The 26,842-nt window shown below is 61.0% G+C and overlaps 16 protein-coding genes across 16 annotated transcripts; 10 read left to right on the forward strand and 6 right to left on the reverse strand.

Annotated features, from left to right (window-relative positions):
- Nucleotides 1-2,581: 2,581 nt before the first annotated feature.
- OSTLU_81 (predicted protein) lies at nt 2,582-6,571 on the forward strand (the record flags this gene model as incomplete). The annotated part of the gene is made up of 1 exon (XM_001418633.1): nt 2,582-6,571. A coding segment is annotated over one exon (3,990 nt), but the record flags the coding sequence as incomplete, so codon positions are not given.
- A 359-nt stretch (nt 6,572-6,930) lies between these two features.
- Nucleotides 6,931-8,028, reverse strand: OSTLU_32596 (predicted protein; the record flags this gene model as incomplete). Its single annotated transcript, XM_001418865.1, has 1 exon — nt 6,931-8,028. The coding sequence occupies one exon, from the start codon at nt 8,026-8,028 to the stop codon at nt 6,931-6,933; it is 1,098 nt and encodes a 365-aa protein (XP_001418902.1).
- Nucleotides 8,029-8,443: 415 nt separating this feature from the next.
- Nucleotides 8,444-8,710, forward strand: OSTLU_32597 (predicted protein; the record flags this gene model as incomplete). The annotated part of the gene is made up of 1 exon (XM_001418634.1): nt 8,444-8,710. The coding sequence occupies one exon, from the start codon at nt 8,444-8,446 to the stop codon at nt 8,708-8,710; it is 267 nt and encodes an 88-aa protein (XP_001418671.1).
- Nucleotides 8,711-9,359: 649 nt separating this feature from the next.
- OSTLU_35690 (predicted protein) lies at nt 9,360-10,418 on the reverse strand (the record flags this gene model as incomplete). The annotated part of the gene is made up of 3 exons (XM_001418866.1): nt 9,360-9,614; nt 9,711-10,187; nt 10,227-10,418. Coding segments are annotated over 3 exons (924 nt in total), but the record flags the coding sequence as incomplete, so codon positions are not given.
- Nucleotides 10,419-10,768: 350 nt separating this feature from the next.
- Nucleotides 10,769-12,058, forward strand: OSTLU_2867 (predicted protein; the record flags this gene model as incomplete). The annotated part of the gene is made up of 2 exons (XM_001418635.1): nt 10,769-11,322; nt 11,389-12,058. Coding segments are annotated over 2 exons (1,224 nt in total), but the record flags the coding sequence as incomplete, so codon positions are not given.
- A 531-nt stretch (nt 12,059-12,589) lies between these two features.
- OSTLU_32600 (predicted protein) lies at nt 12,590-13,015 on the forward strand (the record flags this gene model as incomplete). The annotated part of the gene is made up of 1 exon (XM_001418636.1): nt 12,590-13,015. One exon carries the CDS (start codon nt 12,590-12,592, stop codon nt 13,013-13,015), a length of 426 nt encoding a protein of 141 aa, XP_001418673.1.
- A 28-nt stretch (nt 13,016-13,043) lies between these two features.
- On the reverse strand, nt 13,044-14,860 carry OSTLU_32601 (Amt family transporter: ammonium). The gene has a single exon (XM_001418867.1). The coding sequence runs from the start codon at nt 14,764-14,766 to the stop codon at nt 13,174-13,176; it is 1,593 nt and encodes a 530-aa protein (XP_001418904.1). The 5' UTR covers nt 14,767-14,860; the 3' UTR covers nt 13,044-13,173.
- A 487-nt stretch (nt 14,861-15,347) lies between these two features.
- OSTLU_8172 (predicted protein) lies at nt 15,348-15,728 on the forward strand (the record flags this gene model as incomplete). Its single annotated transcript, XM_001418637.1, has 1 exon — nt 15,348-15,728. A coding segment is annotated over one exon (381 nt), but the record flags the coding sequence as incomplete, so codon positions are not given.
- A 121-nt stretch (nt 15,729-15,849) lies between these two features.
- OSTLU_16112 (predicted protein) lies at nt 15,850-16,740 on the reverse strand (the record flags this gene model as incomplete). The annotated part of the gene is made up of 1 exon (XM_001418868.1): nt 15,850-16,740. One exon carries the CDS (start codon nt 16,738-16,740, stop codon nt 15,850-15,852), a length of 891 nt encoding a protein of 296 aa, XP_001418905.1.
- A 112-nt stretch (nt 16,741-16,852) lies between these two features.
- OSTLU_32604 (predicted protein) lies at nt 16,853-17,212 on the forward strand (the record flags this gene model as incomplete). The annotated part of the gene is made up of 2 exons (XM_001418638.1): nt 16,853-16,909; nt 17,006-17,212. The coding sequence occupies 2 exons, from the start codon at nt 16,853-16,855 to the stop codon at nt 17,210-17,212; spliced, it is 264 nt and encodes an 87-aa protein (XP_001418675.1).
- A 515-nt stretch (nt 17,213-17,727) lies between these two features.
- OSTLU_16113 (predicted protein) lies at nt 17,728-18,802 on the forward strand (the record flags this gene model as incomplete). The annotated part of the gene is made up of 2 exons (XM_001418639.1): nt 17,728-18,675; nt 18,716-18,802. The coding sequence occupies 2 exons, from the start codon at nt 17,728-17,730 to the stop codon at nt 18,800-18,802; spliced, it is 1,035 nt and encodes a 344-aa protein (XP_001418676.1).
- Nucleotides 18,803-19,052: 250 nt separating this feature from the next.
- On the reverse strand, nt 19,053-20,081 carry OSTLU_87757 (predicted protein; the record flags this gene model as incomplete). The annotated part of the gene is made up of 1 exon (XM_001418869.1): nt 19,053-20,081. The coding sequence occupies one exon, from the start codon at nt 20,079-20,081 to the stop codon at nt 19,053-19,055; it is 1,029 nt and encodes a 342-aa protein (XP_001418906.1).
- Nucleotides 20,082-22,265: 2,184 nt separating this feature from the next.
- OSTLU_6116 (predicted protein) lies at nt 22,266-23,000 on the forward strand (the record flags this gene model as incomplete). Its single annotated transcript, XM_001418640.1, has 1 exon — nt 22,266-23,000. A coding segment is annotated over one exon (735 nt), but the record flags the coding sequence as incomplete, so codon positions are not given.
- A 410-nt stretch (nt 23,001-23,410) lies between these two features.
- Nucleotides 23,411-25,478, forward strand: rbcL (predicted protein). The gene has a single exon (XM_001418641.1). It carries the CDS (start codon nt 23,432-23,434, stop codon nt 25,469-25,471), a length of 2,040 nt encoding a protein of 679 aa, XP_001418678.1. The 5' UTR covers nt 23,411-23,431; the 3' UTR covers nt 25,472-25,478.
- A 27-nt stretch (nt 25,479-25,505) lies between these two features.
- OSTLU_32609 (predicted protein) lies at nt 25,506-25,778 on the reverse strand (the record flags this gene model as incomplete). Its single annotated transcript, XM_001418870.1, has 1 exon — nt 25,506-25,778. One exon carries the CDS (start codon nt 25,776-25,778, stop codon nt 25,506-25,508), a length of 273 nt encoding a protein of 90 aa, XP_001418907.1.
- Nucleotides 25,779-26,463: 685 nt separating this feature from the next.
- On the forward strand, nt 26,464-26,721 carry OSTLU_10662 (predicted protein; the record flags this gene model as incomplete). The annotated part of the gene is made up of 1 exon (XM_001418642.1): nt 26,464-26,721. A coding segment is annotated over one exon (258 nt), but the record flags the coding sequence as incomplete, so codon positions are not given.
- Nucleotides 26,722-26,842: the final 121 nt, after the last annotated feature.

Consider the following 26,842-nt stretch of genomic DNA (forward strand, 5'->3'; position numbering starts at 1 on the left):
CGAGTTTTCTTCAGGACCTCGACCGAAGGAGTGGACCGCTCGCACCGGTTTGTACGCTGTGATTGCGTCCTGTTCGCAGTTGAGCGACCGCAAAGCGAGAGAGTTGCTCAGCGCCGACGCCATCGGTGTTCTCTCAGCGGAACTGACCGTGGAAAAGCAACTCGAAGCGAAAGCCGCAGCGCTCAGCGCTCTAACTGCATGGCTTCGTCATGCGAGTGAATGCCCAGAATCGCTCGCTAGTCTGGTAAAGGAGGCTTCGAAGGACACGACGGAGCGCTGCTCGACATTTCAGTGCGTAGCACAGGCTTTGCGCGTAAACTCTGCGCTTCCGGCAGGGCTATCAGGCGTCGTCGCCAACTTGTCTCCGATTGCGGTGGCGGGCAGTGGTAAGCTAGCACTACGTGCCGAGGGCTTAAGCTCACTATACATACTTCTGCGCGTTGCAGCAGAAGACCCATCTACTGCTGAAGCGCTGAAGACGAACAAGGTTTGGGATTCTGTCGCGGCGTACTTTGAGCCTGCGACCATGACACGCTTGGACGACGAGAGTACTGAAATTCTTGCCGCGACGGGTCAGTCCATCATGGCTTTCCACGCCTCACATGCGGCGAAGATGGGGTTGGTAGATTCGGTGATTCAAGCGATTGCTTTTTTGACTGTGCACGCTCACTCACGAACACGAGCGGCGGCGAGAGAGGCTGTGCGAGGCGCAATTTCTGTTGGACAACCATCCGTCAAAATGATCCAAGGGCTGCGACATTGGCTCGCTTGGGCCGAGGCTGGAAAGTGGGAGGGTATGATGGACGACACGTTCCCGTCGCAATACGCCGGTGCTTCACTGATAGCATATTGCGAGTTCAATGAAGACGAGCAAGCCCTGACACTTCCGAATGATTTGATCGGCGAAATGCTCTTACTTGCACATCACCCGCTCGTCAAAGCGTCTGATGGCCGACGTGGAGGCGCGTGGTCCGCAATTTTATCGCTCGTGGGGGATAACATCGACGTCGAGGACGCTGCGATCGTGTGTAGTACCATTATGGGTGACAAGGGGTTGCGCAGCGAGTCCAGCATGGAACGTTCGTCGGCGCGTAGAGCAATCGTGTCGTTTGCAAGACTGGGCACTGAGACTGGACGTGTTGTTCTGGACACTATCGTGCCCCGTGCGTTAGAGATGCTCGATACATCGATACACGACGCCCTGAGTGCGAAGGATGTACTCATCTACAACACAGCACCGGGCTCGCTCTCCACAGATCCCGCGAACAAGCCTGCGGTTTCGACATCGACGCAACAACCGAAGAAGGAATCGAATGTGGTCTCTTTACGACCGAGCCAGGCATCAGCTGGAGCAAAGAAGACAAGTTCAAAGCCTTCGACGAAAGCGATTGATCCACGAGAAGCAGCGCGACGCGCGCAGCTAGCCGAAGAAGACACTGTTCGATCGCGAGTCAAGGAAGTCGTCCGCAAGTTTGTTGATGGACTCGAGGTCTTGACTGCTACTTTAGAAGGTCTCGGGCATAAAGCGCGTGCGTGTGTGTGCGATATTGCGTATTCGAACGTCTTTCCACTGTTAAAGTCGAAAATCATCCCACAGTCTACGGTTCTGAAAGCAGTAGAGGCACTCGTGTATTGCGCCGCGGCGAGAGGGGCAGCGATGATGCTTTCGTTTCCACGGGAACGACAAGCCGAAGCTTTAGCCATTCGGTTGGGGGCAATGAGCTTAAACGGGACGCCCGCACCCGTTGAGATCGGCTTGAACGGTAAACCTGTATCGGTGGACATGCATACGGTTGGATTCGAGAGTCGCATCTTGGGACAAGCAATTGAGCTTGCACAAGAAGCCTTGGAGGACAATGATCCAGATCCACTTCCGGTACCTATATTTGGCGTGATGTTCCCTGTCATCGCGCACGCTCTACTTCTTCCTGAAGCTCCAAAGAGTTTGCGCGTTGATGCTCTCGGTTTACTTGCAGCACACGCCGGTGAAGATGAAGACGGTGTGCCAATCTTGCCGAGCGCCGCGGCCGCTGTACGACTGTTGTTGAACACGCTCGCGAATGCGACACCAGATCTAGTAAACATAGCAAAACCCATTCTGTCAGACGTGTCGCGATACTTGCGCACGAGCGATGACGTTCTCGCATTGGTCGACGGTGTCGAAAGTGAGTACAGAGCGGTTAGAGGTGCCTCTCTATCAGGTTTGCTGAACGCGCCGCTGAATTTTGCTTCCATGGAACAGCAAACGGCTAACATCGCGATTGCAAAGCTTTTTATTGCGCGTTTCGACGCCGACGAAGTAAATAAGCAGACGGCTGAAGAGGTTTGGGTATTGTGCGGACTTTCAGACACGATTCCGTCTCCTGTGGATGTCCTGCCGTTTCTCACACACGCAAGCGGTTCCGTTAGGGGGAGTGCCGTGGAAGCTTTTGCGGCGACGATTGCTGCGCAAGAAAACGGCATGTCGATTTCACTACCGAAGCTTTTCGGCGAATTCAACTCATGTGAGCATGGGTATGGGCGAGAAGCGCTCATCAAGGGACTCGGCGCTTGTACGCCAAGTCTTAGCGCCCGTGATCTCCCGCTCGTATCCACATTTCTCACAAAGGTTCTCTCTGATGTCGACGCTGGCGTGCGTTCCGCGACGGTAGAAACCGGACGCTTGATGATTGACGCACACGGTGCAGAGCACACGCAACAGCTACTTGCTGTTTACGAAGCATACTTCGACCGAGGAGGAAGTAGAGGTAATCTATCGGAAGAAGCAGAGGATCACGTTCGACAAGGCGTCATCGTTTTTCTCGGCGCACTTGCGGTGCACTTAGACAAAGAGGATGAGAAAGTTCGCGCAATCTTGACTCGCTTGCTCGAGGTTTTAAGCACACCATCCGAAGCTGTACAGCGTTCAGTGGCGGATTGTTTACCTCCTCTCATGAAGAAGCTCAGTGCTGAAGAGCAACAAGCTTTGGTTGATGCTCTGCTGCAGCAACTCACGACGAGCCATGCGTATGCCGATCGGCGAGGCGCGGCGTTTGGCCTGGCAGGTGCCGTCAAGGGCATCGGTATGAGCAGTCTCAAAGGCATGAACATCATGGACACTCTGAAGGTAGCGATCGAGGACAAAAAGAATCCCGAATCGAGAGAAGGCGCGGTTATGGCTTTTGAATTATTCTGCACGAGGTTGGGCAGGCTTTTTGAGCCATACGTCGTGAACATTCTGCCCATGCTTCTAGTTTGTTTTGGCGACGTTACTGCCCCCGTTCGCGAAGCCACGCAAGCGGCAGCGCGCGTAATCATGGCAAATTTATCTGCGCAAGGCGTGAAGCTTGTTTTACCGGCACTTCTTTGCGGGGTCGATGACGACAAATGGCGTACGAAACAAGGTTCGGTTCAACTGCTCGGCGCGATGTCAAACTGTGCCCCGAAACAGCTTGGAGCGTGCTTACCTCAGATCGTGCCTCGTCTGAGCGAAACGTTGATTGATACCCATCCGAAAGTCGTAGAGGCTGCAACGCAAGCCCTCAAGGCAGTGGGTGACGTTATTCGCAACCCAGAGATTATCGCTTTGAGTAGCTATCTCCTCGGCGCTATTCAAGATCCCACAAGACGTACAAAAGCATGCTTGGACGTACTGCTCGAAACGACGTTCGTGAACGTGGTCGACGCGCCTTCGCTCGCACTCATCGTACCGGTCTTGGTTCGCGGTTTGCGCGAACAGAAAGCAGATATGAAGAAGAAAGCGGCTAAGATCGCTGGGAACATGAGTGCTCTCGTCGCCGATCCAAAAGACATGGCTCCGTACATCCCCATGCTCGTCCCCGAGCTCAAGAAGGCTCTGATGGACCCAATTCCAGAAGTACGCGGCGTTGCCGCGCAAGCACTCGCAGGACTGATTAACGGTCTAGGTGAAGAGTACTTTGAAGACTTACTCCCGTGGATGATGCGCGCCATGCAAAGCGACGGCACAAGCGTGGAGCGCTCTGGCGCCGCGCAAGGTTTGTCTGAGTGCTTGGCCGTACTTAGCACGGATCACTTCGACGCGCTCTTCCCAGAAATCCTTTCTGGTTGTGCCAACGCATCATCGGCCGTGAGAGAAGGTCACTTGACTCTACTGCGATTCCTACCGATATCACTTGGTGACGTCTTTGAGGCACATCTCGTCGACGCACTAGCGTGCGTTCTCCAGGGCTTGGCTGATGAAGACGAACCCGTTCGAGAAGCCGCGCTGAACGCGGGCAGAGTATTTGTCGAAGAATTTTCTCACAGTGGTAGTTCGCTAGATTTGATTTTGCCGGCGATCGAAGACGGTATCGTCTCCGATAACTGGCGCATTCGCCAATCCTCTGTTGAGCTTCTCGGTTCGATGTTGTTCCGCATTATCGGCTCGAGTGGCAAGGTGCGCGTTGAGGGTGGTGATGATGCCGAAGGCATCTCCACCGAAGCACAAGGACAAATGCTCAGTAATACGTTGGGTGAAATTCGTCATCACAACTTGCTTGCCGCTGTTTACATTCTTAGATCGGACGGAACTTTGAGCGTGCGAAACGCTGCAGTTCACATTTGGAAAACCGTCGTCGCGAACACTCCGAAGACTCTCAGAGTCATATTACCTTTACTCATGCAGCGCGTGATTTCAACAATGTCTGGCGGTTCGGACGATCGTCAGCAGACTGCGAGTCGATGTCTTGGCGATGTCGTGCGAAAGCTGGGCGAACGCGTGCTCGTATCCGTCTTGCCAATCATGCGAGAAGGGTTAAAGAGCGAGCTCGCCGAGCATCGCGAAGGCGTCGCCTTGGGTTTGGCTGAAATATTATTTGCGGCGACAGATTCTCAACTCGAAAATCATTACGACGTCGTCATTCCTACCGTTCAAGACGCGCTGTGCGATGAAGATGAAAGGGTACGTAGCGCCGCTGGCGCGGCGTTCGACAAACTCTTTCAGCACGGCGGCGGACACGCCGCGGGTGAGATCGTCCCGGCACTCCTGGAACAGCTGGAGTCGAGCCCGACCGTACTCGAGGGCTTGAAGCAAGTGCTTAAGGCGCAGCCAAAGATTCTTGCCACCGTGCTTCCGAATTTGGCGCAACCGCCGCTGTCAATTTCAGGAGCTCGAACGCTCGGCGCGCTCGCAGAAGTCGCAGGCACCGCCTTGCCTCCCCACCTTCCTTTGTTGATCCCGCCTCTTCTCGAAGCCATGGCCGATGATGATGAAGAAAGCCGGTCGGCGGCGAGTTCTGCAGCGCTCGCGGTCATCAAGGCTGTTCCTGAGAATTCGTCGCACCTGTTGCTGACAGAAATAAAACGCGGAATGACGGATGAGTACCCGGGTTGTCGAGCCGCGGCAGCGAAACTGGCGGGTGAATACGCCAAGAACGCGCCTGGCTACGACGGAGATTCAGAAACAGAGGTGTTGATAAAAAGGTTGTTCGAGCTCTTCACTGACACCGACGAGGCCGTGCTGCTCGCCGCATGGAGCGCCATGGGAGACGTCACCGCCACTATTTCACGACAGGAGCTTCCAGAATACGTCGAGTGTGTATCGAAGGCTTTGACTCTCGCGCGTGACAAAGTTCGTCGCGCTAACAAAGCATCACACGAATATCTTATCCCCGCACTCTGTCTTCCGAAAGGTCTTGCGCCCATCGTGCAAATCTTTCTCCAAGGTGTTCTCTCTGCAGAGAGCGCGGATGCTCGAGAAGACGCGACAAAGGGCCTGACGCTTGCCGTCTCAAGTACGACTTCCGCGGCTTTGAAAGCGCACATTATCGCGATTACCGGCCCTCTTATTCGTGTCGTTGGCGATAAGCACCCGAGCGCCGTGAAGAGTGCGATCCTGGAATCGCTTGGTGTGTTGATCAACAAGGGAGGCATCGCGTTGAAACCATTCGTTCCGCAGCTTCAAACGACGTTCGTGAAGTGCCTATCCGATGTGCAGATATCTGTGCGCATGAAAGCTGCGACCGCTATCGGTTTGTTGATGGCTCTGCAGACTCGTGTAGACGCACTGGTCAATGATTTGATCAGTACGGTCGAGTCCGATGAGACTGAAGCCGGTATTCGCGAATCGACATATAAAGCCATCGCCGGCGTATTTGCGTACGGCGGGAAGAACATTGCAGCACCCAATGTGACGCGCGCCGTTGACGCGGCATACGCCGCGCTCGCTTCATCGTCATCGGGCGAGCGAGCTTGCGCGAGTTTGGCGCTATCCCGCGCGTTTGTGTGGTGTCCAACAGAAGAGCGCACCGCCGTGTTGGAAAGACTCAACGCCGGCGATGGTCGCGCGGCCGAGCATCGTGAAGGTGTTGCGGACGCTTTATGCCAGATTTCACGAGCAAACGGGCAAGTCATCATGAATGATCACGCATCAATTACGCTTAATGCGCTCGTTCGCGCTGCGAGTGATGAACGTCCGCCGAGTCGAGCCGCAGCTGCTCGCGGACTTGGTGCGCTTGCAGCCATTTCCGCGACAACTTCGGGAGGTGCGTCACCGTATCTGAGTAAGCTCATGCCAGTGTTGAGTAAACTCTTGCGGGATGCAGTCATAGAAGTGCGCTACGCCGCGACACGAGCATTTCGCGTCATTATTCATGCGGCTGGTCCTTCGGAAATGTCCATTCATTTTGAGAGTTTCATGAACGTCCTGGCCGAATGCGCCGTGGCCGATAAGTCTTCAGAAGTCCGACATCAAGCTGAGCGCGCCGTTTATCGAGCGTTTAACTTGCAAAATGGTATGGATGAAGCATTAGAACATTTGCGCGCCGGTGGCACCGCCCATGGCGCGCGAGGTCGCCTGTCCGACATTGCGTTGCGAGCGCTCGCCGCTCTGCCCGAACAAAGCGACGATGAAGCCGATCCGCCCGTCGAGATGGATTTGCAATAATCTAGAAGTAGTTAGAAACGTAATGGAATTCCATTCACAAATAATCATCAATCGCTATCGCTGTCGAATAACTGCAAGCTAATCTCTACATCTTTTAACGCGGCCTTGGCGCTGGAGTTTGCCGCATCAAGCTCGAGCGCTTTGTGAAGCATCTCTCGAGCTCGTTTCAATTTCCCGACGTTCTGCGTCGCATCACCGAGCGCCAAGAGAGCCTTCCCGCCTCGTACGTACCCTCGCACGTAACTTTCATCTATCGCGATCGCGGATTCACACGCCGAAATGGCGATTTCAAGCACCTCCGCCTTTTGCGGCGACGCATCGCGAAGTTCGTTCGCGTAGAGAAGCGCCGCCGCCGCTGTGTTTCCTTGGTACGCAATCTTCCCAGGTTCCATACGCGCAGCTTCGACATACAGCGCCAGTGCGTCAGCGTATTTTTTCTTTGCGTACAGCGCCATGCCTTGGTCGTTCAATTCCTCCGCCGTCGAGAGCGACGCGACGGCATCTGACGCCTTCCACGACAAAGACTTTTTCGGCGCGACCACGGACGCGTCGAACCCAACTCCACCCACTCGCTCCCACGGTCTCTCATCACTCGCCCCAGCTACAGCCTTTGCCGCCCACGCGAGCTCCATCTGCCGCGTCTCGTTTGCTCCCGAGCCGTCGCCCAGCGCTCGCGTCTTTGAGTACGCCGACGCCCCGCAATTAAAATCCGCCTCCGGCCGCTCCCCAGCCTCCCACGGCACGCGCACGTCCACTCCAAAGTTCACATGCGGTCTATACTCTCCCCTCGCCCTCAACATCGCCTCGATCTCAAACGGATCCATCCCCGACAGCGCCAACGCGAGCACGTCCTCCAACCGCTGCAGCGGCGGTATCTCGTACGTCCGCGCCCACCGTTCGTGATCAAAGTTCGCCGTCGTCAGCGTGTGATACGCGCACGTTATCTCCGTGAACATCATCTTCGCCTTTTCCACGTCATCCGGATTCTTATCCGGGTGCCAACGCAAGCACAGCGCGCGATATTTCGCCCGGATGACTTTGGCCGCGTCCCCATCTTCCTCAGTCGACCCATCACCGCGTCGCGCGCGCGCGTCCGCGATCGACGATCCGAGCTCGAGCACTTCGAGCGCTTTTTCGCGCGTCATCGCGTCGCCCATCGCCCTCGAGCGCGCGCGCGCGTCGGGGTGTGCGGCGACGCGCGCGTTCGCGCGAGCGTTTTTTCAGTTTGTTTAAATTTAATGTCATGAACGTCGACGAACGATCGCGCGCGCCGGCGACACTTGACCGCGCGACGCGAGCGCGAGCGCTTCGATGGTGAGCGCGGTGTTCGTCGCGTCGTCTGCGGCGCCCGCGATGCGAACGACGGCGGCGGTGACGCGCGCGACGCGCGCGAACGCGCGCGATGGGGCGCTGACGTGGCTGGGACGCGCGCCAACGCGACGCGCGCGCGTCGTCGTCCGCGCCGCGGGGCCGGCGGCGAGGAAGGAGCTGCTCGAGATCGAATCCCGAGAAGCGTTCGACGCGCTCGTGGGCGAAGACCGCGTGACGGTGGTGGATTTCATGGCGCTGTGGTGTCGAAAGTGCGTGTTTCTCAAAGGCAAGCTCGAGAAGAAGGCTTCGTTCTTCGGCGACGACGTGCGATTCGCGTTCGTGGACGTCAATAAGGTGTCGCAGGAGCTCGTGCGTGGATGTGGCGTCGAGAGCATGCCGACGCTGCAGGTGTACAGGAATGGGGAGAAGCTTTGGGAACTCGTGGCGGGGGAGGACGGCGAAGCCGTGGTGAAGAAGCTTCACTACGCGATAGAGGACGCGCAAAAGGAGAAGTGAGGCGCGTTTTCGTTCGTCGTTGTGTACACGTGAAGTTTGTTGTATTACTGATCTACATCTAGAAGCCGCATTTGCATTTCGGAATGTGCGAGATGGCTCGCTCGAGAACGTTCGTGGCGCGGACTCGGACGAGCGACCAGGCGTCTTCGAGTCTGGCCTGCGCGAGCGCGTCGACGTCGTCGTAAGAGTCTTCGAAACCGTGCACCGCAGCTAGTCGAAGCCAAAGCTGTGGTGCGCCGAATTTCGTTAGTTTGTGTGGTACCGTCGTCGGCGCGAGACATAAGCCATCACCCGAGGAATTCACGGCGCGGAGAAGATCGAGATTCATCGCGTTGAAATCGACGCCGTGCGACTCTTCCAATTCGGCGACTGTGAATCCGTTCGACGCCGCGCCGGTGAGACGAAATAATATCATCGCGTCGTCCTCGTCTACCGAGTCGTCGATTTCGAATCTCAAGTCTTTCGCCATCGCGCGCGTCATCGCGCGCTTTACGCTCGGAATCGCGGCGACGCACGACAGAGGTAAAGGTTGCTCGAGCGCTCGAATGTCTCGCATGATCTCTTCCTCGTTCAAGCCCACACCGATCACCACCAAACACGTGCTCGTCGCGCTCACGAGCTCACCCACGCTCGGCTCGAGCTCGAGTCGACGCTTGCCGGAAAAGTGGAAATCGTAGCTCTCTCGGTTTTCATCCTCGGCGAGAGTCAACACGCCTTTGGCGCGAATCGTCGCCGCGGGCATCATCTTCGTCGCCCAATGCTGAAATCGCGCAAACACGAGCGGTGACGTGGTTTCGTGCGCCAGTGAGTTGCACGAGCTCTGCGAACCACCGGCAAAGTGCGTGGTCTTCCTCGACGGATCTAGTGATAGAGGACCGCGAACGACGATTTTTTGTTCCTCCGTCTTCGGTTTGCGTAATCGCCCGCCCGACGCCGAGAGCACGTAAGGAAGCGGCCCCGCGCCCCAATCGTGACCACTCTTTCCTTCCGGTTGCGGCACCATGTCGACGTCTAATATGCTCGTCAAAGGCACGTTGGCGTCGACGCATTCCAACACTCGAGCGCCTCGCGCCTTGTCCTCCACGACGGCTCGCGCGCGCGCCAATCTCTCTTCATCCCCCTCAAGTAAATCAATCTTATTCAGAAGCACGACGTCAGCGCACGCCAACTGCGCGTCCCACGCCTCTCGTTCGACCTCGGGTCCTCCTTCCGACGCAATCTCCGCGTCCACGACGCACACCACGCCGTCCAAACGCGCGCGCGTCAGCGCCCCAAAGTTCCTATCCAACCTCGAAACCACCTCCCCCGGATCCACCAACCCGCTCGTTTCGATCAGCAGGTAATCAAACACCCCCAATTCCCCCCCGTTTTCGTCCGCGTTCAGCAGCTCGATCACCCCTCGCTCTAAATCGTCTCGCAGCGAGCAGCACACGCACCCGTTCGTCAGCTCCGTCACCCGCGCCGCCGCTCTCCCATCCTTTCCCTCGCCATCCCTCGCCCCGCTCGCGCGTCGAACCAACCGCGCGTCCACGTTCAGCGCCGCGAAATCGTTCACCGCCGCCGCGACGCGCAGCGTCTGTCGATTCTCCAGCGCGCGTCTCGCGAGCGTCGTCTTCCCCGCGCCCAGAAATCCAACCACCAGCGTGATCGGCAGCGTCCGCGACGCCGTCGCCGCGTACGCCGTGCGCAGTTCGTAGTTACGGAACATGTTTATCGACGTCGATCGCGCCTCGCGTCGTCGTCGCGCGTCGTCGTCGTCGTCGTCGTCGTCGCGTCGTCCATCGCGTCTCTCGTCGTCATCCATCGCGTCGCGCGCGCGCGTCGCGCGGTCGACGCGTCGCGCCCCGACGCGTCGCGCGCCGTCGCGCGTCCCGTTCGGCGCGCGCTTCGCCGCGACGCGCGCGCCGAGCATCCGCGCGCCGCGCGTCGCGGCGTCACACGCGCGCGCGCCGCGCGATGCCGCCGACGCACCGTCGCGCGGCGTCGAGCGCGTCCCTCGACCTTCCCGCGGGCGACGCGGTGGAGCGCGACGCGCGGCGCGATCGCGCGCGCGCGCGGCGGCGCGCGCGCACGGCGATCGCGCGCGCGGCGGCGTTCGGCGCGGTCCTTCGCGGTGGGCTGAGCGTGGGGAAAATCGCGCTCGCGGCGACGAGGCGCGGAAGGCGCGGGACGACGGCGGGGAGGGCGCGGAAGGCGGTGCGAGACGTCGCGTCGTACGCGGCGTTCCTGGCGACGTTCGCGGGGACGTACGTGAGCGCGGACGAGGGCCTGCGAAGGCGGTACGGGGGAGAGGAGAGCAAGGCGTGGCGATGCGCGTTGGCGGGCGCGTGCGCGGGGCCGTCGTTGATGCTCGCGGGGTCGGGCGCGACGCATTACGGGCTGGCGGGGTACATATGGGTGCGGTCGATCGTGCTGCTGACGCGCGTGGCGCAGAAGAGCGAGGATGAGACGATGAAGAGGTTGACGGCGGCGACGCGGATGGAACACGGGGACTGCGCGTTGATGGTGGGGAGCGCGGCGGTGATTTTGTCGTGCTTCATACTGAGGCCGGAGACGGTGGAACCGGCGTATAAACACTTTCTGGACGTGCACGGGGGGAAGACGAGGGAGGAGTACGCGGCGCTGCGGACGCTGTGCGAGGCGGGAGGGGATTCGGAGTTGCGCGCGCTGTGCGCGAGATTGGCGATTTCGAATACGTGGTCGGCGGGAAAGACGGCGCGGGAGATGGCGAATAAGACGGCGGTCGGCGCGATCGGTGCGGGAACCGGTGCGATCGATCGCGCGGAGTTGTATAGGATGATATTTTTCCGAGGCGCGTCCAACGCTGAGCACTTCTTGTCGCACGTGGTGAAGTCGTTTGCGGCTACGCTGAGCGTGTACGCGCCCGTGTACCTCGTTCCGGCGGCGTTGATACACCGAGAGAAGCTTCTGTCGCGCGAGAAAGGGCCGGACTTGTTGTCTAGGATCGCCGTCGGTTCGGCGCGTTCGGCGTTGTTTCTATCGTCCTACGTCGGCGCGGCGTGGAGCGGAGTGGATTTAGCGAATCGAGCCTTCGGCGGAAGCTGCGACGGTCGTTCGTTAACGTTGGGCGTTTCCATGGCTGGTTTAGCGACCTTCATCGAAAAGAAGTCTCGTCGGATGGAGTTAGCGATGTATTGCACGTCGCGCGCGATCGAAACCGCGGCGTTGATGGCGGTTTACCGCGGCTTTGTGCCGAATTGGATCCAGCGACGCCGCGGCGACATCTTCCTCTTCTCCATCGCCTCGGCGACGATCATGCACTGCTACAACACCGAACGCGACGTCTTCCGAAGTAAGTACCTTAGCGTGCTCGATTTCATATTCGGCTCGACCGGTCACGATTCGCAAAGCATCTCTCACGCCGCGAGTTATGAGATTTTATTCGAAGGCAACTTTGGCGAGAGCAAAAGAAAGCCGGCGGCTTCGCTGCCGCCCGGCGGCGAGCGAGAGATGCAACCGATTCGCACGTACGTCACCGAGGAACAATTCCACGCCGCGAGTGCGGCGATGAAAGACACGCTGAGTGACGCTAGCGTGAGCGATATCCTCAAGATGTACGGCTTGTACAAACAAGCCACCGTCGGAGACGCGTGCAACCACCCGCGACCGAGCGTGATGGATCAAAGAGGTCGCGCCAAGTACTCGTCCTGGTCGCAATTCGAGGGCATGAGCGCCCAGCAAGCGATGACCGGGTATTGCATGCTCGTCGACGACTTGACGACCGCTGGGAAGTTTAAGACCGCCCCGGTCTCGCCCGCGTCATCGACCAACGCGGATTAGACGACTCGCGGCGATGGCGCCGCGAAGATATCTTTCGCCTCGTAATAACAACTCGCCGCACTTTGCATCGCACTCGACATGCTGGCCGCGCGCGCGACAACGACGACGCGCGCGACGGTGCAGACACCGCGCGCGCCCAGCGCGGGCGCGAGTCGCGCGCGCGTCGTCGCGCGCGCGTCGTTGAAACAATCCGCATCCAGCTTGGTCGCGCACGCCGCGGTCGCGCTCACCGTCGCCAATCCCGCCCTCGCCGACGCCCTCGCCGCCGTGGATGACGTTCCGCTGACGAAATCGCCCGCGTTCCTCGGATTCGCGTGCGTCGCGGTGTGCTGGGGGATCCCACAAACGCTGGGAACGGCGATTTTGTCGCAAAAGGAAGCGAAGGGACGCGCGCTGTTGCAGAAGCGAGGCATCGACACGTCGGACATCGGGCAGGGTAATTGGGGGAAGGTGCAGCGTCGTTTGCAAGAGAACGACATAGATTGGAAGAACGAGGAAGCTTAGTTCGTTGTTATGATTTGAGAAACGTAGATTTTTATTATTGGTATCGGTAACCATTGACAACGTATTGGCGCTATCCTGTGATGAATAATAGAAGATGGAATGTGGACGAGAATAAGACAAGAGTAAAACAAGGGTACAGCAAGGCGCGGTTTGCGCGGTTATCGAACCGGAGGCATCGGCGTGTAAGCCGTTTCGCCGTGCGAGTACACATCCAAACCGAGCTCCTCCGCCTCGGCGGGGACGCGAATGCCTCCCGTGATCTTATCGGTGAGCTTGAGGCACGCCCATGACGCACCGGCGGTGTACACAGCCGTGGAGACGGCGGCGATAACTTGCACGATGGTTTGCTTCATCATGGGGACGTCGTTGAAGCCACCGAGCGCGGGGTGCGCGAGAACACCGAGCAGAATTGTGCCCAAGAATCCGCCGACGCCGTGGACGCCGAAGACGTCGAGGGCGTCATCGTAGCCAAACTTCTCCTTGACCGTGGTGGAGAAGAAACGGCACACGATGGCGGACGCGAGGCCCATTAAACAAGCGCCAACGGGGCCGACGAAGCCGGCCGCCGGAGTGATGGCGGCGAGACCGGCGATGGACGCCGTGCACGTGCCGAGAACGGAAACCTTGCCGTTCTCGATGACATCGAGCGCGGTCCAAACGATCGCGGCGACGGACGCGGAGAGTTGCGTCGCGAGGCACGCGAAGGCGGCACCCGCGGAAGCCGCACCGGCAGAGCCACCGTTGAAGCCGAACCAGCCGACCCACAACATGGCGGTACCGAGGAACGTCAGCACCAAGTTGCCTTGGTGCATCTTGTTCTCCTTGCGCTCGCCGAGGTACATGGCGGCGACGAGGGCACCGATGCCGGCGGTGATGTGCACGACGATACCGCCAGCGAAATCAAGGACGCCCATGTCGGCGAAGAACGCGCCCGGGCCACCCCAAACCATGTGGCACGCCGGGAAGTACACGGCGAACATCCAGAGCGTGGAAAACCACATGACGGCGTTAAACTTCATGCGCTCGACGAGCGCACCGATCATGAGCGCCGGAGTGATGATAGCGAACGTCATTTGGTACAACACCCACAGCGCTTCGGGGATCGTCCCCGCGACCGACGCCGCGGTGACGCCCGCCAAGCCGACCTTGTCCCAACCGCCGATGAAGGACGCCAACGTCGTGACGCCCTCCTTCATGCCGACGTCGCTGAACGACAGCGAGTAACCGCACAGGAACCAAAGCACGCTCATGTGTGCCGTGAGTGCGAAGCACTGAATCAACACGCTCAGCGTGTTCGTGCGTCGCACCAAACCGGCGTAAAACGCCGCCAAGCCCGGAATGGTCATAAACAGCACCAACGCGCTCGAAATCAAAATCCAGCACGTGTCCGCGCCGACGACCGCCGGCACCGCCGCCGCCGCCGCCGCCGCCGGACCGGCCAGCGTCAAACCCGCGACCGCGACCGCCGCCGCCGCGACCGGCGTCTTCGCCCGCGCGAACACCGACCGCGCCGCGTTCGATTCCGCTTCCGCAAGCGTCGCCCGCGCGGCGTCCACCGACACCGCCCCCGCGACGCGCGCGCGTCGCCCCGCCGTCGCCCCGATCGCGCGTCCGAGGACGCGCGAATTTTTTTCCGCGCCGTTCGCGCGCGCCGCGCGCGCGCATCCGCTCGCGCGCGCCGCGCTCGCGCGCGCGCGCGCGTCGGTCGACAAGCGCGCCCCGCGCGTCGTCGTCGTCGTCGTCGTCGTCATCGTCATCGCGAACATGTTCGCGAGCGCGTCGAGCGTGCGCGCGTGTCGTAAATTATTTAGCGCGCGTCGAACCGCGCGGTCGCGTCGTCGCGATGTGTCGCGCGCCGCGCGCCGTCGGCCGGCGTCCAATCGGGTCGACGCGACCAACCGTCGCGCCCAAGAGTCGACAACGCCGACCGTCCCCGCGCGCCGTTCAGGACTCAACACGAGGGGGGGGGTCCGTCCGGGGGGGGTCGTCGACCGGTCTCGACCCGTCGTCCGACGTGGGGACGTTTTCGCCCTCGCGTGGCGACGCGACGTTTTCGCCCTCGCGTGGCGACGCGCCGTTTTCGCCCTCGCGTGGCGACGCGCCGTTTTCGCCCCCGCGTGGCGACGCGCGCGCGGCACGCCGCGACGCCGACGCCGGCGCGACGGCGATGCCGGCGCCGACGCGCGCGGTGCCCGGGGACGTGATCGCCGAGCGCGGCGAGGCCGCGCGAGGCGCGCGCGTCGACGCGTGCGGACGCGTGCGAGCGACGACGTGCGGGGAGGTGTTTCTCGAGGACGGCGGCGCGCGCGCGGGCGTCGGCGCGCGCGCGCCGGTGGTGCCGCGCGGCGGGGACGTCGTGTTCGGACGCGTGACGCGCGTGCTCGAGAAGGCGGCGCACGTGGAGATCGCGGCGGTGAACGGAAGGGCGCCGAGGGGAGGGGATTTCGCGGGCGTCGTGCGAAGGCAAGACGCGCGCGCGCACGCGGTGGACTCGGTGGAGCTGGAGAGGTGCTTCAGGGCGGGGGACGTCGTCAGAGCGAAGGTGCTGTCGCTGGGCGACGCGCGGTCGTTTTATCTGACGACGGCGGGTGACGATTTGGGGGTGGTGCGGGCGACGCACGGGACGTCGCGCGCGACGATGCTTCCGATCGGTTGGACCGAGGTGCAGTGCCCGGTGACGGGGGAGGTTGAGGATAGAAAGGTGGCGAGAGTGGATGAGTGAGTGCGAATGCCGCTAGCGTGTAATGTACATATGAGTATAGCGTGTACGTGGCGTTCCGCCGAACCGCGGACGCGGCGTCGACGGCGTCTCGCGTCGACGCGGCGCGTCAAAGTCATGGGGTTCCATCTGTCGTGTTCGTCGTCGGTGAGCGCGCGAACCACGATGGTTCGGGTTGCGCGCGCGGAAGGCGAACGAAAGCCGCGTCTTCGACGGCGTCGAGGGACGACGCGTCGACGGCGTCGACGTAATCCGCAAACTCAGAAAATCTATACGGTTCAGCCATCAAGTCTTCGTAATCGTCGTCGCGCTCGTCGATGAGTGGCTCGCCCACGCCGTCGTCAACGTTGTCATCATCCGCCAGTTGGCGCTTGACCCAGCGAACGAACGGGTTGGTGTCGGAAAGTCGTCTCCAGTCTTCGTCGCGTTCGCCGCTTTCTCCGTGCGTCAGGCGCTGCACGCGCACGATGGCCGCCCGCGCGCCCTCGGCCACGATCACTTTCGCTTGCTTCGCGAACTCTCTCAACTCGTCCCTCAGCGTCATCTCTTCTTCGGAGTCCGAGTCGTCCAACTGACGGGCGCCTCGCGCGTTTCGGCCGCTCGCGCCGCGGCGTCGCTCTCCGAGCGCCCGCGCGCCGCCCAACCCGATCCCCACGTACACCAGCCCCGACACCACGATCAGCGTCAGCGCGGTAAAAATCACCAACGCCGCCCCGTCCGCGGTTCGCGCGATCGTCGGCGGCGGCGGCGACGGCGGCGGCGGCGGCGACGGCGGCGACCTCGGCGTCGGCGACGGCGGCGACCTCGGCGGGTGCGGCGCGCGCGGCGCCGGCGGCGGTCGCGGCGGTCGCGGCGGCGCCGGCGCCGGCGGCGCCTCGGGATACTCCGGATACGGCGGGTACGGCGGCGCGTCGACGGCCGCGGCGCTCGCCATCATCGTCATCGCGATCGCCGCGCGCGCGAGCGCGACGCGACGCGCGCCGACGCGTCGCGCGCGCGCGCGCATGGCGCGCTCACGCCCGTCGCATCGCGCCCGCGCGATCGGAGCGCGGAGACGTGCGCGCGCGCGGCGGTGTGCCGCACATCGCGTCGCGCATCGACACCCATCATCGATCGTCATGGCGACGCTCGAAGAGTTTAACGCCGCCGCGGAGGCGATCAAGGCCGTGAAAGAGGTGCGCCGATCGCGACGACGATCGCTCGCGCCGACGCGACGACGCGACGCGACGCGACGACGCGATGACTGAGCGAAAACCGCGAACGATGGATAGACGACGAACGAAGAGATGCTCGAGCTGTACGCGCTGTTCAAGCAAGCGAACGTCGGAGACGTGAACACCGCGCGACCGGGGATGATGGATTTTAAGGGCAAGGCGAAGTGGGACGCGTGGAAAAAGCGCGAGGGGACGTCGAAGGAGGACGCCATGACGGCGTACGTCGCGTTGGTCGCCGAGCTAAAGTCAAAGTACGGGAAGTGAGCGCGCGTCGCGCGAACCGTCGCGATAGTGCGCTCGCGTTGTGAATGAACGACGTTCATCGTCGCGTCGCCGACGGGCGTCGCGTCGAGATTTGAATTTGACGTCGACGCCGACGACGCGACTCGACTCGACGCCGACGACGCGACTCGACGCCGACGACGCGACTCGACGCCGCACTGCGCGCCGCGGCGCGACGAACCAGCGCGCGAGCGCACGCGAAGAGACGCGCACGAGTGATACCGCGCGCGCGCGTCGACGACGATCGCGCGAGCGCGGCGCGCGCGACGACCACGCGCGCGCGTTGATTCGCATTCGACGCGGCGGCGCGTTCGACCGCGCGCGCGCGCGCGGCGCGCGTCTCCGCGCTCGACGCGCGCGCGAAAGACGCGAGAGACGTCATGTCGCTCGCGCGTCAGGAGAGCGGCGAAAAGGTGCGCGGCCGGGCGTCGACGCGGTTGAAGTTGAATTCAAAACCGCGAATTGAATTGAATCGAGTCTCGTCGAGTCGCGCGCGGATGGACGATGGACGACTGACGACGCGTGTCGGCGCGCAGGATGCGAATGGCGAGGAAAAACTCGAGCGCGCGTACTCGCCGAGCCTGCGAAGCGGCGAACACGGCGAGGTGGGGTGCCGGGAAGCGATGGAAGACGCGACGGTGTTGGACGATAACGTCCCGGTGGAGGGCGCGCGGGACGTCGTGGCGTTTTACGGCGTCTTCGATGGACACGGTGGACGGGCGGCGGCGGAGTTTTTACGAGATAATCTCATGAAAAATGTGGTTGAGAATGAAAATTTTATGCGCGATCCAGAGCTGGCGCTGAAGGAGGCGTTTTTGAGGACGGATGAGGATTTCTACGACAAGTCGGGACCGGGCGAGACGAGCGGGAGCACGGGGTTAGCGGCGTGCGTCATTGGAGGTAAGTTATATATCGCCAATGCCGGGGACTGTCGCGCGGTTTTGAGCCGGAAAGGTAAGGCGATCGATTTGTCCATCGATCAAAAACCGAGTTCAGTGGGTGAGATGGAACGCATCAAGAACGCGGGCGGTTTCGTGGAGGATGGGTACGTGAACGGGTTGCTTGGCGTCTCGCGAGCGTTCGGGGATTGGCACATCGAGGGTCTCAAAGGACGTGGGGGCAAAGCTGGACCTGTGACCGTCGATCCAGAGATAGAAAAGACACGCTTGACAGAGGACGACGAGTTCTTGATCCTCGCGTGTGATGGTTTGTGGGACGTGTTTAGCTCACAAAACGCCGTCGACGTCGCGCGGGCAAGCCTGCGTCAACACAACGATCCGACGATTACAGCGAAAGAGCTCGCGGCAGAAGCTTTGAGGAGAGACAGTTCGGATAATATTTCGGTAGTATGCGTGTGTTTGACCCCTGAAGCGCCGAAAAAGGAGACATTTATTCGCACTTCTCCGAGCTTGTTGCGTTCGCTCTCGGTCGAAGCAATGTCTATCGTATCAAAAGCCATGACGGATGACGCCAACTCGCCCGCAGTTCCCGAAGCGTTCGCGCCAAAACGCGTGCAAAGCATTCGGAACTTTGCAGGTCACGGACGAACTGGATCCGATTCCGATTCCATAGCCTCGGATGTCGCGTCGCAGCCATCCGCCGAACAAGTTTCGGAAGTTTTAGAAAGCATCGCGGCTCTCAACGTGGTGAATAAAGTATCGACTGGGGCGCTCGGTTTAGAGCGTCTGGATAGCGCCGATACTTCGTCGGGAGTAGCTAATGAGTTAGACACGCTCGAAGAAGAAGATTGAGTGCGTAAGCTCTCACCGTTTGTATTAAAACACAGTACCACTACAACTCGACGCCGAAACCGCTGAATCGCTCAGCCAACGTTCGCGTTCTCCATCACGACATCGCACATTTCATAGTAGATCTCCCCTAAACGAGTCACCACCGGCGTGGACTCTTCACCTTCGCGAAGGAGACTCACTCGCAAATTAATCACGCTATCTATGAATCGGCCTGGGCGCAAATCTCTCGAGTCCAACCCAGCCGCCGTCGCAGCGGCTCGTTCGATGCGAGGTTGGAACCCGCGCGTCGTCTTCTTCAGTTTGACTTTACCGCTCGATCTATCGAAGTCTTGATCAAGCTTATCTCGCGTTTCGTCGAACATCTGCGCCAGCAACGCGCGCCGTTGGGCCACCGTGTTAACCACGACGAGTTCCTTGATGAGCGCGGATTCCGCCTTTGGAAGCTCTGAAGGCGCGAACGAACCGGAGACGACGACGTCGCTGTACACCCCACTGGCGTCCGCAGCTTTCGACAACTGTCGAGCGGTCTCTCGCACGACGATAACTTGGTACAGGAGGTCCCAATTAGGAATCTGTTCCTGAAGTTCGAGCTCGTCGATGAGTTGCGCGGCGGCGCGTTCAATTTTTTCCACGCTCACCCCCGGAACGTCTACATCCCCCAACGCCCGACCGCCACCCGCGTGCGCGACGCGTATGACTTCAAACCGCTCTTCATTACTCTTCAGCCTCGCCACGAGCTGCACGACCTGCATCTCATCCGTCAACGAATCCGTCACCGTCGCCAGCGTCTCCTCCTTGATTGCGTTCAACAGCGACACCAATTGCAAATCCCCGCTCGCCTCACTCGCCCGCACGTACGCCCCCAGCGCGGCCAAAAACGATCCATCCAACTCTTCAAAGTGCGATCGCACCACCGCGCGCAGCACCGCGCGCTTATCCACCGCGCTCTCCACCGCCTCTCGCTCGTTCGCCGCGCTCGCCTCGTTCAGCACCTCCGTCGCCGCCTCCTCCAAAAAGATTCCCTCCACCGTCTCTCGTATGATCTTATCCAGCACCTCGCTCGCCGCGTCCACGCGCTTCGCCGTGTCGTCGTCTTCCATCGCGCGCTCGTCCTCGATCGCGTCCGCGCGCGCGTCGCGTCGCCGCCGTCGCCGCCGTCCCAGAATTCGTCGCGCGCGAATCGACGCGTCGCGTCCCGCGCGGCGCGTCCCGAGCGTCGCGCGCGGCGCGATCGCGCGCGGCGACGCCGCGGCGAGCATCGCCGGTCGTCGACGCGCGCGCGCGTCGCGGTGTCGCGCGCGCGCCGCGCGGGACGCGACGCGTCGATTCGCGCGCGTATACCACCGCGAAAACGCCCATCGAGGGTGGACGCGCGTATACCACCGCGAAAACGCCCATCGAGGGTGGTCGCGCGGACGCGCGTATATTACCGCGAAAACGCCCATCGAGGTGGCGAGCGGACGCGCGTATATTACCGCGAAAACGCCCATCGAGGGTGGCGAGCGGACGCGCGTATATCACCGCGAAAACGCCCATCGAGGGTGGCGAGCGGACGCGCGTATATTACCGCGAAAACGCCCATCGAGGGTGGCGACCGGCCGATCGACCGTCGCGGTCGATCGACGCGTGTCGAGGGCGCGTCGGCGCGCAGAGCGCGACGCGCACGGCGCGCGACGGCGGCGGCGGCGCGCGCGCGGAGCGCTCGCGAGGGATCGCGATCGCGCGAGAGACGCGCGCGAGAGACGCGAGAGACGCGCGCGCGAAGCGCGCTTAGGGGGGGGAATTCGATCGACGCCGACGCGGTGCCCAGCGCGTGGGACGCGAGGACGCGGGGCGTCGCGCGCGCGAGCGCGAAGGGATAGAGAGCGAGAGGGGGAGAGGGAGAGAGAGAGGGATTGATTTGTTGATTGATTGATTGGACGATGGCGCTGGATGATCCGGTGCCCGTGCTGGTGACGCCGCGACGAGAGGCGCGGAACACGCCGGCGCGCGTGGCGTTGGGTTTCGACGTCAAGGACGTCGTCAAGGATGTCGCGGTGGGCGGATCGAGCGATGCGGGATCGCCGACGACGGTCGTGACGTCGCCGCTCGCGCGCGCGGGATCGGGGAGCGGGGAATTCGGTGAGAGTTTGTTGAACGCGGACGAGTTGGTCGCGCCGAAGCACGACATTAGAATCATGCTGAAGAATGGGTCGTCGAAACCGGTGGAAGTTTTGCGATCGCAAATGGTGACGTCGTTGACGCTGAGCATGAAACCCGAGTGGTTCACGAAACATAGACATGTGTTCTCGCGCTCGAGTCGACTGTTGCTCGGCGAGTCGTCTTTACCGGCTGATATCAGTCGGGACGAATTGTACAACAAGCTCGACGATCCGAACGAGTACCGCGAAGTGGTGATGAAACTCGCCGATTTGCAGTATATTCGAGTCAAGGCGGTCGTGAACGTAAACGAGGCGGGAGACATCGACGAGCGCGAGTATTGGTTGCCTCTGAATAGATCGCAAACCGTCGGCGAGATAAAGCGCTTGGTCGCCACCGCGGACGACTTGGAATCGTCCAAGGAAAAGTTGCTAGACAACGTGGACTTATCGACGGGAATGAGCATGATTTTGCGTGGTAAAGAGTTGAATAATGATTCCACGATCGAAAGCCAAGGTTTGGAGCACAACGCGTTGATACATTTGTTCGTCAAGCGCGACGCAAACGTCAACGTGTCGATGCGCGGAAACAGCGAGTTGGAGATTCGTCTCAACGTCAATAAGACTGCGGAGACGTTTCGCGATCAACTTCACATGGTCAAGCCTGGTTCAGTGGATAGCGCGCAGTACGCCCATCGTCGAAGTGGTAGCGTTTCCATCTACCCAGGACGCGGCTTGCGAAACGGTCCCTTGAGCTCGTACGGCGGACGCGAGGGTACATCGCTCGAGTTGCGTCCGCACGTGCCGCGAATATCGCCGCGACGAAGTTCGTACACGAATTCTATGGCGATTCCATCACCACATTCCGCGTCGTTTGGTGCCCACTCCTTCGGTGGCCGCAGTATGCCTATTGCTTCTTCTTGGGGAGCAAGAGCCGCGCTGAATTCTCATCGGCAGAGCGGTAGCGTGAACGCTGACTCCATATCGCCACCAAGCGCGCCGATAACGCCTTTCGGTAGCCCTGGTACGCTTTCAGCGTCGTTTGACATGGCGCGAGAAGGTTTACTCATGGGTAACGCCCCTCAGCTTTCGCAAGGAGGCAACGGTGGCGCATACTTTTTGAAGGGCATCGATGGCAAACCCGCCGCCGTGTTCAAACCGGCGGACGAAGAACCGTTCGCTCCGAACAATCCGAGAGGACACCGAAGTAGCCATAATGGCGAGGGTATGCGCAAAGGGACGAAGGCGGGCGAAGGTGCCACGCGTGAAGTTGCGGCGTACTTGCTCGATCACGGTGGTTTCGCCGGCGTTCCCGCGACGTCTCTCGTCAACTTGACGGATGGGACCGAAGAGGATGATGGAAAGCTCGGCTCGCTTCAGGAATACGTCGAAAACACCGCTGAGGCAGAGGAGTATGGCCCAAGCATGTTTCCTACGGAAGAAGTGCACAAGATTACCGTTCTCGATATTCGCTTGGCGAACACCGACCGCAACGCTGGAAACATTTTATGCCGTAGCGACGAGAATGGCAACATCGTGGCGTTGATTCCAATCGACCACGGGTACGCACTTCCGCACACACTCGAAGACGTCTGTTTCGAGTGGGAATTCTGGCCCCAAGCATCAATTCCATACAGCGACGACGTCAAGGAGTACGTCGCTATGCTCGACGCCGACGCCGACGTCGAGTACTTGCGAGAAAACGACATCGAGCTTCAAGCCTCCTCAGAACGCGTTCTTCGCGTGTGTACTTTGGTTCTGAAAGAAGCTGTACGCCGCAACTTCACCGCAGCGAACATAGCCTCCATGCTCAGTCGAAAGATGTCCAACAGGAAGTCGGACATTGAAAAGATTGCCGCGCAAGCGGCGTCGACGGCCATCGCCGAGGGGCGTTCCGAACGTGGTCTTTTGGTGCATAAATCGCCAGAAAACGGTTCGTTTTGGAACGACTTGGCTGACGATGAAATCGCCGAAACGCGTTTCATCGCTCAATTCACCAATATCCTCAACGATTTCCTCGACAATTACGAACCGGAAGCCGACGGATGATTCCGCGAGCCCGAGGCGCCGCCTCCTCGCGCAGCGTCCGTCGCGCGCCGACGTTCGTTGTACAAACAATCGAATCGCGCACAGCGTGCAGACATTAAAACATTTGTTCATCGTACTTGTAACACATACCCACCTATATTTTATCCAACGTCTCGCCTCCGGCTTTCGCGCGTTGCCGCGCGACGCGCTATCCAAATCCAGCCGCCTTTCGCGATCGACAAGATGTCTCCACATCGCGCCGTCGTCGGCCCGTGCCTCTCGCGATGGCGCCCAAGTCGTTCGAAGACATGTTCGCGTGCTCGCCCGCGTCGCTGACCAAGCTCAGGGCGTCGCACGCACCGCACGCGTCGCCGGCGGCGTCGCACGCGCGTGACTACTCGCCCATCGCGTTCCCGTCGATGCGTCGAGACGACGAAGACGAACGCGCGCGCGCGGTCGCGGGCGCGTTCGATGACATGTTCGCGTGTTCGCCGGCGTCGCTGAAGAAGATGCGAGGATCGGCAGTGGAGCGGGCGTCGGGAGGGGTCGGGACGCCGACGGGGACGCCGACGCGGCCGACGGCGAGTCGCGAGGATTTAGCGTCGGCGTTCGGCGATATGTTTTTAGCGTCTCCGGCATCGTTGAAGAAGATGCGCGCCACGAATACGGCGGTGACGGGAACGAAGGCGCGCGAGCGTGGGGATGGATTCGGATCGCCCTTGCGTTACGACGGCGACGCGAACGCGGCGGAGCCGAAGAAGGAAGCGGTGAGTTTCAGTGAAATGTTCGCAAGTTCTCCCTCGGATTTGGCCAAGATGCGACGGTCGGACGTCGGTGGTGCCGCGCGCGGATCTAATGTGGAGGTTGCTAAGGTGGCAGTGGACGCGCGAGAGCGCACGAATGCGTTCGCAGGCATGTTTGCCAGTTCACCGGCGGATTTGGCCAAGATGCGCGGGAGGTCGCAGTCGTCGATTTCTTACGCCGAAGGGCGGCACGGCGCGAGCGATCGATTTCAGGTTATCGCGCCTGATTTTCAAGCCATGTTTTCTAGTTCGCCGAGCGATTTGAAAAACTTGAGAAGCGCGTCGTCGTCGTCGAGGAAGAGGCTCGGCGACGAAGCTGATAGATTTGAGGTGACGTACTTGCTCCTCGCCCCTTGCGAAGCGGCAGCTCGAGAGAAGGTTTTAGAAATTTGTTTGGAACAGACTGTGGAGTTACCAGCGTCGCTCGTGCCGGAAGGGACTTGGATTCGAGAGCATGTCGTCGGTCGATTGGAGTCTTTGACGAAGCCGAAGACCGGACCGCACGCCCGTCGTCCGGACGCGTGGAACGCGATTGTCAGCTACCACGCCGACACTGCGGGTGGGGAGTTAACACAGCTTGTGAACGTCATCTTCGGCAACACGAGCATGAAGGAGAACGTGATGGTCGTCGATATCGAACTACCTCGCACCATGCTGCGCGAGTACCCTGGGCCACGATTCGGCGTTCACGGTCTTCGTCGTTTGCTCCGCGTACCCGAAGGGCCTCTGGTGATGACGGCACTCAAACCAATGGGATTGTCTAGCCAAGAATTAGCAGAAATTGCGTACGGTTTCGCCAAGGGAGGGATCGACATCATCAAGGATGACCACGGACTCGCAGACCAGCCGTACAGCCCTTACGACGAGCGAGTTCGAATGTGCGCTGCCGCTGTAGCGCGCGCCAACGCAGAGACCGGTCGAAACGTTCTCTACGCCCCGTGTATCAACGCTCCCGCGCATTTAATCATTTCTCGAGCGCACGCTGCGAGACAGGCGGGCGCGGGCGCGGTGTTGATGATTCCCGGCATTACGGGTTTGGACGCCATGCGTGAGCTCGCTGCAGACCCGAGCTTCAACCTCCCCATCATCGCTCATCCCGCGTTGCTCGGGTGCATGCTAGGCGGAGGGAGCACAAATAGAATAGCGGGCTTTAGTCATGAAGTCCTTCTCGGGTTATTACCGCGGTTGGCCGGTGCGGACGCCACCGTCTTCCCGTCCTTTGGCGGGCGGTTTGGATTCAGCGTGGACGAATGCAAGGCCATCAACGTCGGGTGCACGCGGGTGATGGGAGATTTGCCCGCCATTTTACCCTCTCCGGGCGGTGGCATGACGCTCGAGCGCATCGCTCAGATGCGCGAGGTGTACGGCCCCGATTTATTACTTCTCATCGGCGGTTCTTTGTACTCGCACTCGGAAAATCTCGTCGACGGCGCTCGTCACTTCATGAAACTCGCCGGACGCAAAGAGCTCTACGGTCCGCTCGAGTGCCCGCACGACGGTTACCGCGGACATACGATGTGAAGTTAAAGTATCGTGTAATAACAAAGGTATAATACTACCGCCACGCGTCTTCAGATACGATGCCGCGTTTCGCCGCCCACCCCACCGCCGGCGACACCAGCGTCGCCAGCATGTGCACCCCGAGCAAAGGCTGAAACAAAAACGGCCACAAAAATAACCACGTCCCCAAAAACGGTTCATCGTACGACAGCCCGTTCCCTTTGCTCAACCGCACCCCGACGCCGACGACGAGCCACGCCAGGATGAACAAGATGACGAAAAAGTCATACAACAAAAACGTATCGATCGCCTCCTTCACGCCGTCCATCGCCCCCGGCGCGGCTTTCGCGCTCGACGACGCTTCCTCCGCGCTCGTCTCGCGCGCCTTGGCCTCGGCGTAGCGCGCTATGTCGGCCTCGAGCTCGCTCGACACGTCGAAATCCCTGCGCTTGGTGATGTCATCGTCGTCGCCGTTCTCTCTCGCGCGCGGCGCGTTTCGCGCGCGTCGGCGCCCCGGCGCGGCGCCCCGGCGCGCGGTGCGTCGCGCGGGCGTCGCGCGGGCGCGCGCGGACGCCGCGACGGCCGTCGAGGACGCGATTGAATTCATCGTCGGGGCGTTATCGCGTCGCGAAGTGACGCGCGGCGCCGACACAACGCGACGCGTCGGCGCGGCGCCCGCGGCGCGCGAGGCGGCGGCGATGGCGCGCGCGGTGACGACGGCGCGCGCGCGAGCGACGGCGCGCGCGCGCGCGGTGACGGTGCGACGAAAAGATGTCGATTTCGCGACGGCGTCGACGTCGGGACGACGACGCGCGCGGCGCGCGGCGACGACGACGCGCGCGACGGCGACGACGCGCGGCGCGACGCGCGATGGGATCGATGGTCGCGCGCGCGCGCGCGCGGCGTCGATCGAGAGACGGGGTGAACGCGCGGCGCGAACGCGCGCGGCGGACCCGACGTTCGCCGACGCGCTGGGGGTGACGGCGGCGACGTGGGAACAAGTCGAAGGCGGCCTGTTCGGCGCGTCGTTGTTCCCGTACCTTGGATTTCTGTATTTTTTGGCCAAGCCGGAGGCGAGGTGCCCGCGCGGGACGCTTTTCGGATTCAAATTCTTGCTCGCGTTTGTGTTCGGGACGATTCCGTTCGCGATTTACGCAAAGGTCGAGTACGACGAGATATTGGCGAACGTCGACGTGCTGCACGGGGTGGCGGAGTCGCTCCTGACGATGACGAATGTTTTCATCGTGCTCGGGTTTCGGCAAGGCCTGCGCGACGCGAGCGAGGGGGGAGATGGAGACGGCAGGCGGCGGAGGAAGACGAGTTTGGGCGACATCGGCGCGGCGTTGTTTTGCACGCTCGCGACGTCGAGCGCTATTTTCGGCGCGACGGAGG

This window comes from Ostreococcus lucimarinus, chromosome 7 (assembly GCF_000092065.1).
Source record: "Ostreococcus lucimarinus CCE9901 chromosome 7, complete sequence".
Classification (NCBI taxonomy): domain Eukaryota; kingdom Viridiplantae; phylum Chlorophyta; class Mamiellophyceae; order Mamiellales; family Bathycoccaceae; genus Ostreococcus; species Ostreococcus sp. 'lucimarinus'.